At 40.3% G+C, this 22,616-nt stretch overlaps 1 protein-coding gene across 2 annotated transcripts in view; it reads right to left on the bottom strand.

The window, feature by feature from the left end:
* LOC122549933 (raftlin-like) overlaps positions 1-22,616 on the bottom strand; it is a 103,378-nt gene that overhangs the window by 54,380 nt on the left and 26,382 nt on the right. For both annotated transcript variants that reach the window (XM_087987267.1, XM_043690175.2), the window contains exon 3: positions 10,267-10,450. In XM_087987267.1, coding sequence (XP_087843393.1) covers positions 10,267-10,450 — 184 coding nt within the window. The remainder of the gene's footprint in view (positions 1-10,266; positions 10,451-22,616) is intronic.

Raw genomic sequence — 22,616 nt, forward strand, 5'->3', positions numbered from 1 at the left:
TTAGAACAAAATCTCTGCCTCCACCTTGTTGTATTTTTTTATATTAATTGTTTCTTTCTTTTGGTCTTCACATTATTGAATCATAGAGTTTTATAGCAACGAAAGAGACCTTTCAACCCATTCTGTCTGTGTTGGTCTTAAACACCTATCTACTCTCATCCTAATTTCCAGCATTTGATCATTGCCTTGGACGCAACTGTGTTTAGTGTTGATCTAAAAATCTTTTAAATGTTTGATGCCACCTGTTAGACAGTGATTTCCGATCCCCACCACCCTCCAGATGAAATGAATATTCCTGAAATCCCTTCCAAACCACTTGTTCCTTACCTTAAACATATGCCATATAATTATTTCGGCTTTGTACTGAAGGGAAATTTTCTTCCTGCCCACCCTAACTGTCCCTCTCATAATATTGTATATCTCATCAGGACTCCCACCCATCTCCCAGCATTCTCTGCTCTAAGGATAATTATCCCAGTCCGCTTAGTGTCTCTTCATAGCTGAATCACTCCAGCTCAGGCAACATCAGGTGGATCTCTTCTGCATCCTCCCCAGTGAAATCACATTCTTCCTACAGTGTGGTAGGAACTGCACATGGTAATCCAACTGAGATCTAACTAACATCTTTATGTACCTCTAACGTAACTTCCCTAATTTTGTATTCAATGAAAACCAAGGTCCCTATGATCCTCTGTACTTCCAAGGGTCTTACTATTCCTTGTGTTATTTTTACCTTGTTAGTCCTCTCAAATTGTACCATCTCTGACTTTTCTGAATTAAATTCCATTTGCTATTGTTATGACCACCTATATCATCTATAGTTTTCCTCCTTGCTATTTATCACACCAGCAATCTATGTGCCTGTTGCATACTCACTGATCAAACCTTCTGCATTCCCATCTAGATCATTAATGTATCCAACAAACAGCCGTGGACCCAAATACTGCGGTATGTCACTGGACACAGGCTTCCACGAAAACAACCTTTAAACTTCTACTCCTCTCATTAAGCCAGTTTTGGATCGAATTTGTCAAATTGCCTTTCTTTCTTTCTTGATTAGTCTAGCAAGCAAGACTTTGTAAAAAGCCTTACTCAAGTCCATGTAGACAATGTCTATTGCACTACCCTCATCTACACATCTAGTTGCCTCCTCAAAAATGTCAATCAAACATGTCAGAAATGATTTCCCCAACAAAGCCATGCTGACTACCCTTGATTAATCCTTTTCTCTCCCAGGGGAGAGTAATTCTGTCCCTCAGAACTTTTTCAAAAAGTATCCCTACCACAGATTTTGCATTCAAATGGCTACTATATAGCCATTAACCTGCCATCAGGCCAGACTTAACAACTGTTTCTTTACCCATTCCACTGTTCTTAGCTTTTACATCATTGTTAGTTCTTCTCTGCTGCTCTCTACCCTATTGCAGACCTTCCCTTTGATCCCCCACATTCTACTAGCTTAAAGACTCAGACATTTCCATCTTCCTTCTATTCCAAGGAAATGTGAAGTGTTAACTGCTTCTCTCCGCAAATACTGTCCAACCTGTTGGGCACTTCTGGCAATTTTTGTTTTTATTCATAATGAATTTGTTGTTTATGTTTTTATGAACTTTCATTATTTTTTATGTAACTCAAGGCAAAGATCCTGGAGTCTGTTTTTTGTCCAATAAAGCCCTGACATATTTATGAATCGTATATCTGTTTTTCTTAGGAAGGTATTCTTGCCTATGGATGCAAACATCTCAGCTTTAAATCCTACTCCTCAATTTGATTTGCACTAATTTGATACTTCAGTGCAATAATGAGGGAATAGTACATTGGCAGAAGTACAAACTTTTTAACGAGATATTAAACCCAAGTCTCTGCTGCCTCTTCAAAATGGCAAAAGAATTTTGTGATTCTATTTGAACAAGGAAGTTATCCCATTGACTGTAGCCATTTACTGTTCTCCATCAGATACAAAAAATTATCAGCCTTTATTCCCATTGCTGCTTGTAGGTCCTTTCCTTGATATAAATTAGCAGCAACAGTTGCCTTGGCGAGTGATTCCAGTCTGTAATTTGGAAGTGATGAGGAGCTAAAATATGTGAGACTGGGTATATACAAATTCTTTCTTTACGTTTCCTGAGTCATGAAGAGTTTAGCTGGTTATGTGTCAGAGACCATCCTCACAACGAACAAATGTAATTTAAAAATTACACTTCTTCAAAAATTTAAAAATATTTGTACAGTCAATACAGAAGTTAAATCTAGAAACTAAAATGCTACATGTTGTGGATTTTACATAAATAGAAGTGCAATCTGAAGCAATTATTAATTAGAATGCAGGAATAAAACATTTGAAGTTGGAATTCTGACAGCCAACAAAACTTAAACTAACTTATTAGTCTTTGTCTTTTACTCTAAAATCCATAAGGTTTAAGTGGAGTTAAGAAATGCCCAATTTAATTTTACAATAAGCAACAAGAAAGTCTCATTCCTTTCCTGGCCGAGTGAGATTTGAAATACTTTTCAACTCTGCTCATAGTATACAGAGCACAGTTCAAAACAAGTACAAATACTGTGCAATTGTTCATGCAATTTTTCAGCATGGAATGCTTTGCAGTAAGGGCACTTAACTTGTGAGGTGTGTCACACCTAGATGCTGTCACCTTCCCACCTCCACGGGAATTCAATTCTAGGGGACAGATCATGGTCAACCTTCCTGCCCTGCCACAAATTGAGGCCTTTCGGGTGAATCATAGTCAATTAGGACCACTTCAGGACTTCTGCCTGCTGCCATTGGGATTGATCTAGTTTCACATGGGCCTCAAACATACGGTGTGCCTGATAGGTCTCCTTTGCAGGCAACTTGTCACCTTGGTGTGGGATCCAACCTCCTGTCTGTTAGTCAAAGGCAATCAGTGTCTGGTTGAGGCACTGGACGTAGGGAAGGAGATGTCTTTTTCTAATTCTATTCCTTCCTCCTATCCCAATTTCCAAGTGAAGGAACCTGCGCGCCCACAATCATAACTTACTCACCTTCACCCTGGATCCTGAGTCATACTGTGACTCTACATAGCACTTTCCCGAATAGCCATGACCTCCTGCATGGCGACGCTGAAGGTGAGCACCACCAGCCTCAGATTGGTGCAGCTCCTTTTGGTCAGGAGTTCACCCTGCAGGGATCCGATGCCAGGGGAAGGTCAGCTGATGGCTTTCTCACTGCCTGACTGGCATATGGCTCAGTGTACCTTGTCCAGGAGAGGCAACATGCACCTTTCGCTGGCTCACACGGGTGAAACCCCCAACAACTCAACAAGACTCTGCCCTACTTCCTCTTACCTCAGCCACTGACATCACTGGAAATACATCAAGAGATATGTGAAATGTATCAAGTAAAAACAAAAATCAACATAGGAAGATGCCTGGGGTCATTTGATGCTCCAAACAAAGCTTCAGAACCAGCATCTACCATGTCTGTTGTGCCAGGCAATTCTACTGCAATCACTGAGCTGAGGAAGAGACACTCAAATTCACATCTAATGTGTGCAGACTCCACTGTAGGCAACTTAGTGTTTTGTGCCACACTAATGTGTTTTAAAGGATTCTTCTTGAAGAAATTATTGAATGTCATAGATACAATTCAAAGTTTCTACAGTTTCTGTCAGTGAAACAAACTACATTTGGATTAAATTAGCAGGCTGGATTCAATTACAGAAAGAATGCAGCATGTTATTATCTTTCTCATAATGATATTAGGAACAGATCATCTTATACATCATTAGCAATTTCAACTCAACGTTGTAAAAATGCTGTGGCTTGGAATGAATTACTGTTGCAGAAAACATCAGTGACAGTAACCAGTCATCTGTTGAAGCCAAGATTCTGTAAACTCAAACTGGAATGATGCTATAAACTTGGCACATGTAAATGTTACATTCTTTTCCATTTTCCATAACATCCATGAACATGCCGTCTTGTATGTGACACTCTGAGTGTCGATAATTATAACAGATAAGAATTTGCAGCTCTTTCAACACATGCCTGGCATAATTTCAAGAGGAGTACATTAAAAGACTTGCAAATCAGACTGAGACTAAGGTTCAATCATTCCCAAGTATTACTTTGGGAATTCTATCGAGCCTTTTAAGGGATGGCAGCAGAAACGGAGGAGCTTGAGTTGGGACCAGAGTGGGAATGACTACTGTTGGAGGAGCTTGGACCAGTTCTTCTGAGTTCCCATCCACAGCAGCAAAATGTCTGGACATACCAACCATACCTGTTCATCGACTGGTCATTTTAGGTTTGTGCTTTAGATCACCTCCTCCAAATTAAAAAAAAATGAAATCAGTAGCTTTTCAATATTTTTACAGTACCTGACAAAGAGGGCAGAGCAGTCAGCTTTTCTTTAGCTTTCTAAGGAGCAGCTAACTCCACCTCCTGAGTTACTACTTAGAAAGCTGAAAGAACTGACTGCTCTGCCCTTTTTGTCAGGTACACGATAAAAATTATGGTTTCTCGCTGTGGCACATCGGAACTGGCGGTCGATGAGTTGAGCATCATACCCCCTTCTTATGAGGGCATCCTTGAGTACTTCCAGGTGCCCATCACATTCCTCCTCAGAACAGATCCTGTGTATGTGTAGGGCTTGTCCGTATGTGATGGCTGTTTTTTAATATGTTTCGGGTGGAAGCTGGAGAAGTGCAGCATCGTGAGGTTATCCGTGGGTTTGCAGTAGAGTGAAGTGCTGAGGTGCTCATCCGTGATGGAGATGTATGTGCCCAAGAATGAGACAGACACTGGAGAATAGTCCACGGTGAGTTTGATGGTGGGATGAAATTCATTGATATCACAGTTGTTTCAGTGACTCCTCACCATGGGTCCAGAGGAAGAAAATGTCATCAATATACCTGGTGTATAGTGTTGGTTGGAGATCCTGCATACAGAAGAAGTCTTGTTCGAACCTGTGCATGAAGATGTTGGCATATTGGGTGCAAATTTGGTCTCCATGGCTGTTCCATGTGTCTGGATGAAGAACTGGTTGTCAAAGGTGAAAGTGTGGTCAAGGATGAAGCGAATGAGTGATAGCATGGTGCTTGGAGATTGGCAGTTGTTGGTATTGAGTACTGAGGCTGTTGCCGCGATGCCGTCATTGTGGGGGATGCTGGTGTAGTGTGCTTAAACGTCCATTGTGACAAGCAATGTTCCTGGTTTGACTGGTCTGTGGATGCTGAGTTTCTGTAAGAAATCCATAGTGTCGCGACAGAAGCTGGGGATCCCCTGTACAATGGGTTTCAAGATGTCTTCAACATAGTCAGAGAGGTTCTCACAGAGTGTCCCTTTGCCTGATACGATGGGGCGTCCAGGTGTGTTGACTTTGTGTATCTTCGGCAAGCAGTGGAAGTCGCCTACATGAGAAGTACATGGGATGAGAGCGCGTAGGGAACTCTGAAGGACTGGATCCAAAGTCCTGATCAATATGTTTAGTTCACGGGTGTGCACTTTGGTTGGATTGGCTGGTAGTTGCCTGTAGTATTCCTGGTTATTCAATTGTCAGTTCACTTCATTGCTGTAATCTATTCTATTCTGAATGACGATGGCTCCTCCTTTATCAGCTGATTTGATGACTATGTTGTGATTGGTTTTGAGAGCGTGGATGGCGTTATGTTGTGAACGGGTGATGTTCTGCTCTATTTTGTGCGTGCAGCTGATGAATCTGGCATTTCTATATTTCCTGACGGTTTGAGCATACATGTCAAGCCCAGGGCAGCGACCCTCCGGTAGGGTCCAAGTTGACTTCTTCTTTAGTCACTCCTCTATGGATCCCAGTGATGACTGTTCCGGTTCCTCGGTGGGATCGTTGGGATCACTGGTGGCATCTTGAAAGAATTCTCATTCATCTGATGAATTCCTCTGTGAGTGCTGCAAGCCCTATGGGGTCCATTTTCATGGTGGGGCAAAATTGAGATCCCCCTGCTAAGAACTTCAATGTGTTCTGGTTGAAGGGTGTAGTCCAATAAGTTGACGATCGACTTCCCTGCAGTGATAACGTTTTCCGTTATGGTGCCAGAGTGGGCTTGGCTACTGTTGGTGGTGATGCCAAATATCTCCAGTTTCTTGTTCTTGGGACACATGTATGCGATGTAGTTTTGTCACCTTGCCTGTTTGAGAATGTCCCGTAACTGTACTGCTGTATCCTGTGTGCAGGCTGAGAGTGTGGACTCCATCTTAATTTCAAGGTTGTGGCATCTGCTGCACAAGGTGATTCAGGAGTTTATGAGAGATCTGGTGGCAAAGTTTCTCTATGTAGTCTGTGCTGTAGGTCAACTTGAGTGGGTTCGTGATCCATAATCCTTTTGGGATCTTTCCTGCTTTCCTGTAGAAACTTGATTTCTGTGTCGACATGTGCGATCTTCTTGAGAGATCCTCTCCACTTTGAGCTGGCAGTTAGTGGAGAGGATCTCCAAGAAGATCGCACATAATGACACAGATAACACTGGCACCTCCAAATCATATCTCACATATACATATACACATACTGTCTCATGGACACTCATACCCTCCCCGCACACACACATCCACGTGCACACATACGAATATAAGTCTGTGGGGTGGATTTGAACTTGCAGAATTACATTTTATTTTGCTCAAAAACTGCATGGATCCATGTAAGATTCTGTAAATCCCCTTTTTTAGATTAGAATCAATCTGAACACTGGGGCACAGACAGCCTCATAAAGGGCACCTCACACCTTCAATGCATTATCTGGGCCGACATCGAATTGTTAAAGTTCACTTGAGAATGTAACTTTAAAAAAATTCAGGGACTTACATATGAAAGAACTGAAACTATAATGGTCATTCTAAAAGATGAGAGAATTAACAAACAATCCAGGTATTTTTCAATACATAATTTCAGTTACGCCACACTGTAAAAATTTGCTTTAAGTTCTGTGTCTTACGATCTTATATTCCCCAACAACCTGATGATGGAGCAGCGCTCCAAAAGCTAGTGCTTCCAAATAAACCTGTTGGACTATAGCCTGGTGTGTGATTTTTACCATGGTTGACCATGGTTTTCTACTCTCAGGGCAGGGTGAGCAGACCAAGCCTGAACCTGCACAAGTGACATTATTCTGAACCACATTCTAAACACCTAAGCTTATCAACCAACATCGCCTTTATAATATTAATAAGATATTAGGTAAGACCGAGTGTATCTGAGATTACCAGTGCTGTTGGCTTGAAAGGTCATCAGGTAACATTTTCTTAAACTGGTAAATTTGTACTTGAACATCTCTTTGGTTATCTCTGCTATAATCTTATTTCCTGGGGACTTTTCTCAGATAAAGTTCTTATCAAAGCTCTCAGTGGTAGATAGAAAGGTTAAAATAACATTGTTTTCATTAGAGTAATCTGAATAAATTATACTATTTAGTATAAGAGAATACACTTTGAGTATTTTTGTCACTTTCAAAACATTTTGAGAGTTCTTCTCCCAATGAGTCAAATCAGTATTTAAAGAGGACACTTTCATTTCTGTGAAATATGTAAACTCTCTATTCTTTTCATATTCTGATCCTGGACAAATCTGGTTTATATATTATCACTAAAGTTGATGCAATCCAATAGCTTCACTTCTGAAAAGATAGTGACAAATATTAAAGCATATGAAAGTTTTTCTAATCAGCAAAATTTAAATGTTGCCATCTACATGGATGAATATGTTTACACAATAAACAGATTTATTATTGAAAGAAAAGACAATAATGGCTGTAAATACACTGCCAGCTCTCAGTAAAGAGAGAAAGCAATTTAACAGCATAGTGTGGACCCTTTGCCAGTTCTGATGGACTCCCTTTAAACTACATCTATTTTTATCTCATTCTTAAAACTTATCAAAATGGCATGAGATCACGGTGACAATGAAAATGCTTTTCACTGTATTTTACTGTTTTTCTCACTGTAAAATTCATGTGACAATAAACTCATTCATTCATTCGTTCTGATGAATGATTAATGCAAGTCTTTCTTTTTTTACAAATAGCAACAGACACATGGAGGATGTGGTTGAATTCCCAGGCTTTGAGGGGGCAGGGATGGAGGCAAATGGTTGTATAAACTCGTGCAGCCAACTCGCACAGTGGTACCCTGGCTCCATCACAGTGAGAGTCAGGATGGCTAGGCCAGTGAGGGTGTGACAGGGCTGCTCCAATGAAACCAGCATTTTGAAAGGCATTTTTAAGGCTGAGTGTCAAAACCCGATTGTAATTTTCCAGTCAGCCTCCAGATCCCAGCAGGTCTTCAGGGTAAAGGGCGGCTGCCTTGAGGCAGGTTTCTGGTGGCAGGCTCGGGTACCAGTCTTCCAGACAGGCTTTGAGACCCCATCAGTCTGGCTGTCTTGAGCTGTTGGCCTGGTGCTGAAGATTTGTAAAAGTAGAACCTCAAATTGGAGATACCCTCTCTCTAATGTACTGGAAAGGCATCCTGTTGTTTCTCCAGCTTTAAAAGTCTATCTTCCAACTTTAATTGGATGGTGACACAGCTCCCTGGTCATTCATTCAGCAAAAATCATGGATGGATGACTGTGTCATGTATGGTATGGGCTTCAAATCTCTAATTGACCAAGCACAGAAAGGCTCAAAAGCCCATGGGGAAAATCCTGCTTCTCCTGCATTTTCTATTCCTGGAGCAGATTTGTTCTTTTCATAGCAGGTAAATGCTATTTTGGAAAAAATTGTAACATTGATGTAATGGTAATGTCACTGGATGAGTACTCCAGAACCACAGGCAAAATTCTGGGGACATGGGTTCAAATCTTGCCAAGGTCAATGGTGAAATTACAAGTCAATTTAAAAGAGAAATCTGGATTGGACAGCTAGTTTAACAGCAACAACATAACCATGGTTAGACATATCTATCTGGGTCACTAATGTCCTTTACAGAAGAACTGCCATCCTATAGGGGCGGCATGGTGGCTCAGTGGTGCTGCCTCACAGTGCCAGGCACACAGCTTCGATTCCAGCCTCAGGCGACTGTCTGTGTGGAGTTTGCATATTCTCCCTGTGTCTCCTGATGCTCTGGTTTCCTCCCACAATCCAGAGATGTGCAGATCAGGTGAATTGGCCATGTTAAATTGCCAGTAGTGTTAGGTGCATTAGTCAGGGATAAATGTAAGGAAATGGGTCTGGGTGGATTACTCTTTGGAGGGACTTGTTGGCCCAGGGGGCCTGTTTCCATACTGTAGGGAGTCTAATCTAATTAGAAGTGGCTGTTTATGGTCAAATTTAATACATTGCCAGGAATTAGCTTCCCAGCATTGAGTTATAGTTATAAATTCAGCGAGGCTGTTATCATGATGTGACAAATATTTATGAATATCAGTGAGACCACAAGAAGGACGAACTGTTTTAATTGCTCTTATCCACTTGTTATTCTTTCTGGTATCATTTGATTTTTTGAAAATCATGATGCAACACTGGCCATCATAAGTTGTGTCACATGCAGAGCAGATAATGGTGATTCTTATGTTAGACTGGAGTATGATTTTCATGTCACAGATACTATGGTAACATTATCTGATTTTTGCCTAAAAGCATATGAAAATAATTTTTCTATGATGTACAAAAGTGTCATGAAATTCTACATGTCTTTAACTAAACATCACTGTTAAACAACAGAATTTAGTTTTCATATTTGCCTATTATTTAACATCATTAGATAATTCTACTGCTCATTGTATGTAAAGAACAAGCTCCAGCCTGGGGGAAATGAGTGGAAGGATTTATTATCTTTGCAATACATTTAAGCCCAAGAGAACATTAGGATAAATATTGACTATAATTCTTTGGTTGCAAGATAAGCATTATCCCTCAGGTAACAAAAGAATCCTTGAGCAGGTAACTATAACTTAATTACATCTGTAACCTGGAGCAATGATTCACTCTGATAGCCTTTGACTGCAGTCATTATTTCCCTTTTCTTCAGACAACATGATTTTTAAAAAACAATTGACAAAAGACATCTGTGGCAGGAATCTTTCACAAAAAAAAACTCAAAGAATAATCTCAGTTTATTTTAACCAGTGCATGAAAATGTTGGCCACTTTTTATTTCGGAAAGTCACTTTTTTATGATCTGAATTCCCAGGACCTTGAAGATCCTAACGGGCGCAAGACACATACTAGACAAACATATAAAATATTTCTAAGCTGCTTCCTACAGAAAAGCAGTCTTTAATATAGAGATAATCTATTAGTGACTATATTTATTTGGTCTGTTTTACCTCGCTGCTGGTTTGATCAAAATGGCCCTGAACATCATCTCTTCTGGTGTGCCCTTCCGCACATCAATGCAGTGTATGAAGGGGTGAATACCAGCAAGTACAAAGCCCTTCTGATAAAATTCATGTAGCTGAGCAGGAAGATGATGTAAGGAAGAAAGCTTGACTGCAGCTGACTCTGTTATCTCTGAAGATAAAGCACATGAAAGAGAAAGCAGATCATTAGAAATCCAAAGAACTAACATTTTTAAAACATCCAGTGAACCAGAATATTTCTACCCATTTATTTTAAACCAAAAGGTTCCCCAGAATAACCCTCATCCTGTTACAGTCTTTCATTGTCTTAAAAAAATGACAGTAGTTATTTACAGCTCTTAATGAATCACATCCACTATATATAAAGTACAATAATATATCTGAAGCATTAAATTGAAACAATTTCTAGATCACTTCTCATTTACATACTTTACACAATAATTAACTACATTTAATTAATATAAATTATTTAAATTCACTGCACTTAATTATCATGTTCCAAGGGTTTGTGAGTATCGCTATCACCCTCAGAAACAGTAATTTTAATTGAAGTAGAATTCATTAGCATCATCTTTCACAAAAGAGTACAAAGAAATCTATTTTGCTTATTCAGTTCCCCTGCCAATCGTGTACCATGAAGTGCTGCATATTGATCTCTCCGCTTCATTGCTAGTGCTACTGCTAAATGATAAGATATTCAAACTTGGAAAACATGTTCCTTAACCCACATGATGTCCCAAAGCATTGAATCATGGGACAGAAGGAGGTCAGTTGGCCATCTGTATTCAAAGGCATTAAAGGGGCACACTAGTTCTTTCCCACAGCAAGATTGTCCAACCTCGTGCTCAAAGCTGAGGAATTTAACCCCTGTTCTGCTTTGAGCAGTTTCGAATTCCTGGGGGTTCCCACAAGTATTTGGACTGGGTTGTTTTTAGTATTGTTGCGTTGTTGCTGACTAAATCAGTCCAGCTTCATTAATATCAGTAGATCCATGCAGATTAACAGTAACAAGAAAATGACTGAAACTTCATTGTTATATATACAGTACCAGCATCTCCCTATGCAGCAGATAAGACTTTGCAACATTAGAATGGCTCATCATGGGATGAAATAGTACACACTCCTGATGCATCTTGTTTGGGCTGAGGAGGTGGAGGAATGAGAATGTGTCACACCCCAATAATAGCCAGCTAACCCACAGTATGTAGAGAAATAATTATAGATACTCCAGAAATATTTGTTTTTTGAAGTGGTGAATTTCTGGGTTTGTCAGTATTAGAGAGCAATAGATGATTTGTCCATACACAAAGGCTGCAAAAGATACAAAATACAAACTTACACTTATACAGTGCCCTTTCTGACAACCAAGGGTTTTACAGCCAATGAAAGTGCAGTCAGTGCTCTAATATAGGAAATATAGCGTCAATTTGTGCTAAATCTTACAAAGGATACCTATTTTTATGATGCCGATTGACATATATTTGCCAGAATACCAGAGATAACTCCCCTCCTCTTTTTCAAAACAATCGCTTGAGATATTTTATGTATAACTAAAGGGTCAGGCAGGATCATGCTTTAACATCTCCTCCAAAGGACACCAACTGTTTGTAGTCAGCATTCATAGTGCCTCTGGGTCTGCAGTCTGCCAGGAAGCTGGAGCAGAGGCTGCAAAATCAGGATATTCTGTTCTTTATCCTATTCCAGCTTGAAGCTGAGCTTCACCCTGTTCCTTGACAGTAAAGGAATCAGGGCTAGGCGGTGCACCCAGTACCTTTGTTTGGATTCCCATCAGCATTTTTCTATATTCTGCACCATCAGGTTCCTCCTCTGTTATCTGCAGCTGTGTTTCTACCATGCCTTCTGGTGAGCTGGCAAATGAAGAATGCTTTATTCCTGGTGCAACTAAACCTACTCCACTGACTCACCATCTGCTGATCTCTGTTCCACATTAATTTCGAAGGATTGTGCAGTGCCAATTCTGAACTCACGGCTATGAGTGTCTGGTTAAGTGACGGAGCTGTTATGTGAGCATAAAGCTTGTAGCACCATAGGAGCTGCTGCTCATGATGAAGCATGCTGCCACCATCCACTTTATGTGAAGGAGACTACAGGGCCTGCTTGGTCTAGTGTGATAGAGATTAACCACTTCCTGGAGGAGAAAGTGAGGTCTGCAGATGCTGGAGATCAGAGCTGAAAATGTGTTGCTGGAACAGCACAGCAGGTCAGGCAGCATCCAGGGAACAGGAGAATCGACGTTTCCTGAAGAAGGGCTTATGCCCGAAACGTCGATTCTCCTGTTCCCTGGATGCTGCCTGACCTGCTGCGCTGTTCCAGCAACACATTTTCAGCAATAACCACTTTCTGGTCAAACTAGAAGAGCCTTTTAACAAGATATAATTCTTTTCATGTTAGCAACTAGTTATAAGTTATATTGGTAAGATGGATATTGTCACAGAGACTTTGATGAAGATCAGATGTCAGGTCTCACTCCTTTGAGTATCGAAGCTCCTTTTCCCACAGGTCCATATGGCATCATCATGGTAAGTGGTACTTATGGCACTCCTCAGTATTAACCCTTTCAGACTGATATACAACATGGGTCTTGTCATTAGTGCTGTGTTATTTCTCTCTTTCCATTTTCTGAGGTTCCAGTTGCTCTGTAGGCAAGCAGGGAATCAGAAAGGTAGGATTGGCATGAGGATGAGAGTGGGGCGAAACACAACAGATTTATGCACGAGGCAAAAAGCCGAAAGAATTATGGACACTGGAAATCTGAAACAAAAAGAGAATTTGCTGGAAAATCTCAGCAGGCCTGGAATCACCTGTGGAGAGAAATCAGAGTTAACATTTCAGGTCCAGTGGCGTTCTTCAGAATGGAAGAAGGGTCTGAAGAAGATTCTGAAAAAGAGTCACTGGACCTAAAAACTCCCACTAACCAAACCATGGCATCTCTTCTTTCCAACATCTGCACATCTAATGCATCCAGTGTTGCATCCATCACCATGCAATACTGTCTCTGCACTGGTATCAACTTTGCAATAATTGCAGCAGTATTGTTGAATGCAGCTTCCCTTTACAGTGCAAGATGGTGTCAAAGAAAAAGCATAATAAAACAGAACATAACATCATAAAATAGTGTTCTGATGAAGGGTCACTGTACTCAAAATATTAACTCTGCTTTCTTTCCATCGATGTTGCCAGACCTGCTGAGTTTTTCCAGAAATTTCCAATTTTGTGCCTGTTAGCTAATGTCATTATTACCTCTGTGATTCAAATAACTCTGGTGGATTAGAACAAAACCCTTTGATGCTTGAAAAATATCTAATCACCAGCTTTAATCCATTTTTGACAGGCACTTAGCTTTGAAATTGAAATGATCACCTCATGTTATTTCCTTCTCAACGAGCAGTCTGTTTTTTCGATAGCTATGACCATGATCAATGCTTGGTTGAGTTTTAACTGCTAATGATTTTTAGTGTACAGAACAACCTCGATTATCCAAACATCGATTATACAAATTGCGGATTGTCTGAACAAGATCTCAAGGTCCCATAAAAATGTTACATCAAAGAGGTAATTACATTTTACAAGACGAAGTGTTAAATGTTATTGCTGGCAAAACAAAGAAACACAAGCACCTCAAGCAACAGCGACTGGATTTTTTTTCAAAAAATAACCAACCTCTATCTCAATGAATTTTATTTATGCAAAAGGTGATTTTATTTGTAAAATATCATGATTTTTTAAGAAATGTCCAGTGTTTGTACATATTTTATCGATTGAATGAAATAAGAACTCTGGAAACGTGCTTTTTTATGCAATTTTGTTCAGTATGGTTTCCTTTGTTTATGATCAGATTAGTTATCCGAACACAATATTCCCCGCCCATTTCGATTGGATAATCTAGTTTGTTCTGTAATAGGAATCTATTCAGATGAGACGGGAATGACAGTTTCAGGAAGTTTTTTTCAATGAATCCTCCTTTCCCCTCTGTAAATGTTACATAAAAGTGGAACACCTACTCAGTCAATTATATTTTCTAATATTCAGAGATGTTACTACACACCCTGGAGCAGGTGGGACTTGAACCTGGCTTCTTGGCTCAAAGGCAGGGGCACTACCACTGTACCTCTACTCTAATTAATTAATCAATTAACCCAATCATATGCTTAAATATTTCTTATATTAACAGATTCATGTTTAAGTACTTGTTATATTGAATAAAAGAATAAAAGAATAAATAAATATTTGAAGACAATGCAAACAACCTTTCAGTGAAACTAATAAAATGTAAACAAAATTATGCTTCCACAGTCTATATCTCACCATTTAATAACATCGATCGGTAACAAAATTGAATAATTCATATTCCATTTCTTTCTTTGAACAAAGCAAAAAAAACTATAAGATTTCACCACAAAGAGATCCAAGAACAGTTTGCCTTGTTCATGTGTTTTTTAATAACCCGCCATGCAACTCGGCATCCCTCTCCAAGGATCTCTAATAATTCTTTGGAGCCAGCTCATTTTTTCTGAAACAGAGTAAGAAGCAATAATTTGCATCAAGCCACTTTATTTTGGAAATCATTTTACTTTTTAATGTTTCCTTTATGGTGGAAAGGTCAATCCTCAGCTTTTTCTCAATATGTATTATTTATCCAATGTGCATTGTTCCAAAGAAAATAGGGTTAGCAGCATAACATTCTATGGGTAAACTTCTCTCAAATTTCTCTTTGCATAAGATAGAATATGGGATAAGTACACTCTGGTCTCTGCAGTTTCTACTCATGCCAACGTTTAAGCAGCTAAATTGCTTTTAGCTACTGTTTTTATTTTCCTGACTTTCGAAGCCAGCATTCTTCTCCACCAAGAATATGAATAACTCTACTGTACTTGAGTAGACGTCCAGAAAATTAGCATAAGATTATCATATAACAATCCTTTTTAGCATTGTTAAAAAGGATTAAGTTTAATACATCTAGATTACCCATGGCTAGAGTGTACATTTTCCCGTATTTAATTTCGTTATTGTTTTACTCGCTTCAAGAGTTCTTCAACAGTAGCATTTTTCATCAATTGCTCAGTTCCCCTACATCAGAAGTGACGTTAGGTTTAGTCTGAGTACATAGCCAGTTTAACAGTTCAATTAAACTTCTCTCAACTGGTCTGTTTCTTCCCTGATTGCAAAATCATGTTTCAGTGAGGACATGATCCAATTTATTGGGATTTGATTAATACTTCTCAAGTAGGTTGATCCCAAGTGATTCCTGCTCTATGTCTAACTCTGTATATTTACAGAGTACCAGAATCTGACTTCCAGTCATAAACTCCTTTTCTATTTTATCTATTATGCATTACTCAGATTCCATCAAAACTCCCCAGAAAATCACTCATGTCCACCATAAAGATGCCTCCCAGCTTCTCTCTGATGATTCTAGTTGAACATTGTTGGGTTTATTTTGAGGTGAATACGTCTTGCTTTCAGCAAGATGGCTCAACCTGGGAAACACAATACCTTCTGACAATAATGGCACTCTCTCACACACTGTCGCACACACTCACGCACTTACACTCACTCTCTCACACACTCAGTTGCTCACCCTCTTTATCACACACTCTCACACACACACTCACACTCAGGGATTGGATATCAATAGGGTTTGGGAGCGGGGGTGTTGCAGGCTTCAGCTGAACTGTACAGGACACTATAAACATGAAAGGGAGTAGCAACATTACTGATTCTGACCTATACTAAAGGTTGGTCAATGATTGCTGTCATTCAGCCTGTCAATAGGGATGCTCTGCACCAATTGACTGCTGTGGGTACTGCCCATCCTGATTGACAGCATATTTGACCAAGGAGTGCAGTCCTGATGTGTCACACTTCGGAAGGTGTTCTCCTGGGCCCTCAACACTATTACAGGTTCATGAATTGTGTCACCCAAATTTCATTATGCAACTCCACTGGGGGCTGTAACCCAGGGTTTGGAAAGCCCTGAACTAGGGCTTTATATTGCCTGACAATACAACAGGTCCACAGCCGATACCATATCCCTAGCCCTGCACTCATCCCTGGAACATTTGGACAAACTCCTGCTTACTGACTACAGCTCCGCCTTCAGAACCATTATCCCCTCAAACTGATCTCAAAACTCTGAAACCTTAGCCTTGGGTCTCCCCTCTGCAATTGGGATCCTCAGCTTCCTGACCGACAGACCACAATCAGTGAAGATACTAATTGCACCTCCTCCACAATGACACTTAGCACTGGAGCCCTCCAAGGATGCGCCCTCAGCCCCCTACTGTACTCTCTGTACACCCATGACTGTGTTGCCAAATTCTGAATGAGCACCAGCCACAAATTCTCTGATGACACCACTATGGTAGGACTGATATCTAACAATGATGAGTCAGAATACAGAACTGAGATAGAGGGCTTGGTGACATGGTGGAATGAGAACAACCTCTCTCTCAATGTTGGCAAAATTAACAATCTAATCATTGATCTCTATATCAATGGTGCTCCCATCTACATCAATGGAGCTGAGGTTGAGAGGATGGAGAACGTCAAGTTCCTCAGAGTGATGATAATCGACAACCTGTCCTGGACTTCCCACGTAGATACGATGGTCAAGAAGGCACAACAACACCTCTTCTTCCTCAGGTACCTCAAGAAATTTGGCATATTCGTAAGGACACTCACCAACTTCTATAGATGCACCATTGAGAGCATACTATCTTGGTGCATAATGGCCCGGTATGGCAACTGGACTGCCCATGACCATAAGAAACTACAGCAAGTTGCTGTGCAGCTTGAACCACCATGGAAGCCAACCTTCTATCCATAAACTCCATTTACATGGCTCACTGTTGTGGTAAGGCTGCCAACATCATCAAAGACCCCTCCCACCCGGTTATACTCTCCTACAACCTTTTCTGTCAGGAAGAAGATACAGAAGCCTGAACACACGGACTAGCAGGTTCAGGAATAGCTTCTACCCAGCCGTTATTAGATTGTTGAATGGATTCTGTAATTTCAAATAATGCTGATCTTGCTAATGCTGATCTCGCCTAGTGCATGCCCTGTGTGACATAACCTGTATGCCTCTAAGTTGATCTGTACATCCTTGCTTAATCTGATCTGCCTGCACTGCTCATAAAGAAAGCTTTTCATTGTACTTAGGTACATGTGACAATAAATCAAATCAAATCTGTTAACGGGTATTTTGATCAAAGTTTTCAAGATATTAAGAGAACAGATTGGATAGAGAGAAACAATTTCCCCTTCAGGAGTGCCTCACATGAAGCAGCACAGACTAAATGCCAGAAGCAGACCTTTCAGGAATGAAATCAGAAAACATTTCTAGTTGTGAAGGCTGGTGGAAGTGTAGAATCCCATTCTGCAAATGGCAGCTATTTCTAGATCAACTGGAAATTTTAAATCTGAGATTGATTGCATTTTATTATCCACAGGTTTTAACAGAAATAGGATAGAGGCAGAGTCACGGGGCAGAATTTCATGCCTCTGTGGAACATTTAGAATAGCAGATTGTGTCATAATTAGGCAGTAGGCAAAAAACACTCCATTTCCCCTGACAGAACGTTAAAGGCTATTGAGTTCTGAGAAGCTTTCACCTTCATAGTCAGGAACATGGTTTGAATTAATTAGCAGGTCATGAATACTGATTAACAATTCAGCCTCCTGGAATTTCATTCATGGGTATGATCTATTTAGCCAGAAATGCGAAATATGCATGTTCATAACTCCTATATCTAGCTTTATACATATATTGAGGCATGGAGCCAGCAAAGGAGACTTCTATCTCCAAACTTCAATGAGGACAAATTTCTTCAGTTACTTAGTTCTTTCGTAACTATGAAGTTTCTTTGCATCAAAACTCACAATGTTAACGGTGAAGCCTTTCCATATGAATTAGCTCATGGAGAGTTCCCATCATCTGTAGTCTGGTTTGTAGTTAGTGTTATCCAGTGGAGGTAGCCATACTAGCTGACACCAACAAAGCTGACCAAACCAGGCAAGGGGACTGAATTCAAAAAGGGGCTCAAATCAAAAGGTAATCCTTTGTGGTTGTGTCTTTGGTCCATGCAAGGCATTGGGGAAAAACTGTCAGTGTTTCTCCTGGTTGTGATGGAAGGTCAGTCAGCTGATCATGTGTGAGCAGCTGAATGTTGTATATTTTATATTTTACGCGTGAACCCTGATGGATGTGAAAGAGGCAACACTACTCTGTCTCTGGTAACAATGCAGAGATTATGTCCTTTAGTTTTTCATTTCTTAATTTAGCACCTAGCTCCTCCTACTGACCATGTAGAACCTGCTTCTTTGTTGTGACTATACTGTTGCTACCTACATGGACCAGAACCACTGGATCCTGTCCCAGAATGCATTGTCCTGAACAGATGACGCCAAGCATCTTGAGTATCATAGCTACACTCAGCCGGGCAAGTGGGAAGATATTTGCTTCGGGATTCCAAGCCTCTGACCAGCTCTATTACACTCCTGCTTTGTGTTGTACATGACTTTGGGGAGTAAGGAGGTGAGATATTTGCTTCGGGATTCCAAGCCTCTGACCAGCTCTTATAGCCACTATGGCTAGTCTGAACATAGAACATTACAGCACAGTTCAGGCCCCTCGGCCCTCGATGTTGCGCCGACCTATCATACCAATCTGAAGCCCATCTAACCTACACTATTCCATGTACATCCATATGTTTGTCCAATGACGACTTAAATGTACTTAAAGTTGGCGAATCTACTACCGTTGCAGGCAAAGCATTCCATACCCTTACTACTCTCTGAGTAAAGAAACTACCTCTGACATCTGTCCTATATCTATCACCCCTCCATTTAAAGCTATGCCCCCTCGTGCTCGCCGTCACCATATTTGGAAAAAGGCTCTCCCTGTCCACCCTATCTAACCCTCTGATTATCTTATATGTCTCTATTAAGTCACCTCTCAACCTTCTTCTCTCTAACGAAAACAGCCTCAGGTCCCTCAGCCTTTCCTCGTAAGACCTTCCCTCCATACCAGGCAACATCCTAGTAAATCTCCTCTGCACCCTTTCCAAAGCTTCCACATCCTTCATATAATGCGGTGACCAGAACTGTACACAATACTTCATGTGCGGCCACACCAGAGTTTTGTACAGCTGTAGCATAACTGGTACAGTTTCTGATCAATGCCAATGACCAGAATGTTGATAGGAGAGGATTGAATTAAAGTAATGCCCTTGAATATTAAGGGGCAAAGGTCAAATTGTTTCTTGTTGAGGGTGGTCATTGCCTGGCATGTATGTGGCACAAATGTTACTTGCTAGGTGTCAGGCCAAGCCGGGATATTGTCCAGGGCTTACTGTATTTGAACTTTGACTGCTTCAATATCTGAGGTGTCACATATGATACTGAACATTGTGCAATGATTAACAACCATCCCATTTCTGACCTCATGATGGGGGGGGGGGGGGGGGGGGGGGGGAAGGTCAGTGATGAAACACAAAAGAAATTGGTCGGATATTACACAGAGGAATTCCTGTGAAGATATCTTGGAACTGAGATGACGTTTAACAACCACATCTGTCTTCCTTTTTGCTAGGTATGATTCCAATTGAGTAGAGAGTTTGCCCCTGATTCCCACTGACTTCATGCTGCTAGGGCTCCTTGATGCCACACTTTAGATCAAATGCAGCCTTGATGTCAAGAACTGTCACTCTCACCTCCATCTAGAATTCAGTTATTTTGTCCACATTTGAACCAAAGCTGCAAGGAGGTCAGGGACTGAGGGCAACAAATCTGAGTGTCACTGAGCCGGTTGTTGCTAAGTAGATGCTGCTTGATAGCATGACTGATGATACCTTCCATCACTTTACTGATGATCAAGAGTATACTGATGGGACAATAACTGGCCAGGTGGGATTTGATCTTTTTGTGTACAGGACATAAACTGGGCAATTTTCCACATTGCTGGACAAATGCCAGAATTGTAACTGGTTGCCCTGCTTTAAGGAAGTACATTATTAAATTGGAGAGACACAGAAAAGATTTAGAAGATGGTAACATGACTTATAAGGAGAGGCTGGATATGGTGGAACTTTTCTCATTGGAGTCTAGGAAGCTGAGGAATGACCTTACAGAGGTTAATAAAATCATGAGGGGCATAGATAAGATTAATAGTTAAGGTCTTTTCTTCAAGATGGTGGAGTTCAAAACAAGAGGCTTAAGGTGAGAAGAGAAAAATTTAAAAGGGACCTGAGGGGAAATGTTTTCACACAGTGGGTGGTTCATATATGGAATGAACTGTCAGAGGAAGTGATAGATGTTACAACATTTATAAGATACCTGTACAGGTACATGAATAGGAAAGGTTGAGCAAAGTATGGGCCAAATGCAGGAAAATAGGACTAGATTGGTTTGATAGGCATGGATGAGTCGGACTGAAGAGTCTGTTTCTGTGCTCTATGACTATCTTTTGGCAATTTGCATATAGTTTAAGCAATAATCCAGAGATTATTCCTTCAAGGTAAAGGATTTTTAGGTTAATTCTAACTACCGATACACCCTGTATGGTACCTTCCTCCTGCTCCTGCCCTATGTATTTTGTTCTGTGATGGACCACAACAATTGGATTTGCCCCTCCTTTTCCTATAAGGTCCCATTTCAAGATGTTCCTTATCCTGGCATCAGGTAAGCAATATGTTCTTTGTGATTTGGGATCATGGCTTTTGAGAATGTTATCTATCCCCATAACTACAGAATCTCCTGTGATTATAAATTCGAGTTACAAATTGGTGTAGATTTTGTGACTGCTTAATGTTTTTCAAAATTTCATTCACACGGAAATAAAATGATCAGTTTGCTAAACGAATTCATAAGAACTACTGCATGATTATTCTTTAATCTAACTGCAAGATCCACTGTCAAAATGTGTAGGTAGTGAGCACAAAGTGCCAACATACAGAATCAAGTTTATAATCTTGGTGCAGTTCCTCCATCAGAACATTTCCTGTCTGAATGCACTGCAGCCAAACATCATTACCTACTTTATACAGTATATTGTTGTACTCCAGAGTAAATAGAGCTTTTGTTAAAACATTCCTCAAAATCAGCCACCACAGAATAAGACCATTAAATGGTTCACGTAGTTAGGAAGGAAATAACTATCTAAAAATTGTCTTGAGAGTAGCTCAGTGAAAGTTTTGGTCCAAACCACAGAGGCATAGAGAGAGAGAGAAAGGTGAGGGGGGAGGTGGGGAAGGGGGGAGGGGAAATAAAATCAAAACAATTGAAAGAAGCCTGCTTTCTGTACACAAAATTTGTAATTTCAAAACTAATATCATGTCTCTAAACAAAATCAATATCATCTGAAGTTTAAAATTTTCATGGCCAAAATTACATTGATCCAAACTCAGTTACCTCCTATCATGCATGTAATAATCAGCGATATTACTGATCCAGTCAGGTTAATGATACAGAATAAAATACATTTGCCTATTTCACCAACTTTTTGTGTAAGGAACACCCTCTGAAACTAATATAGTCATTGGAAAGAAATTATTTCTAGTGTATTTGAGATTTATGAATAATGACTCTGTGCTTTTTATTTTTAAACAAATAGCTTAAGGGATGAATGCCCATGTTTGGTTTGGGTTTCCAAGGATCTTGTTCTAAAATTTTTGTTGCCAATTGAGGCTGTGGTCAAATAAATCCACTCCCAACATGATAAGCAGCAAAATACTCCCTGACATCTTTGGTATTCACCACCATAACCATCCAACTCATTCTTCTAACAATATTTCTGTTCAGGTCACATAACCTTGGTACTCATAATTTCCAGTTCTCTTGTGGCAAATTGTCTGAATCATTACATCCTGTGCCCTTTAAGCTTCTCAATAGGACAGTGGAACATTTATTTCCTTCAGAGACACAATTCTTGCAAACCGAACCAATGACTCTTACCTCTGATTACCATAAACTGAACTATTTTTAACCCATTAAAATTCTTGGTCTTATTATCTCCTCTTGCATATCCTCCACTGCTAAATGTTTATCCAAGGTGGGCTCATAAACCAAACCTGTCCCTTGACCACTCCTATCTCGAAGGACAAGGGCAGCAGATACCTGGGAGCACCACTAACTGCAAGTTCCTTTCCAAGTCACTCACCATCTTAACTTGGAAATATATCACTGTTCCTTCACTTTGGTTGGGTCACAATCCTGGAATTCCCTTCCTAATGGCATTGTGGGTCAACCTACACCACTTGGACCACAGTTATTCAAGAAGGCAACTCATCACCATCCTC

This window comes from Chiloscyllium plagiosum, unplaced genomic scaffold, assembly GCF_037043375.1.
Source record: "Chiloscyllium plagiosum isolate Xiang-an unplaced genomic scaffold, Cpla_swu_hap1 HiC_scaffold_5, whole genome shotgun sequence".
NCBI lineage: Eukaryota > Metazoa > Chordata > Chondrichthyes > Orectolobiformes > Hemiscylliidae > Chiloscyllium > Chiloscyllium plagiosum.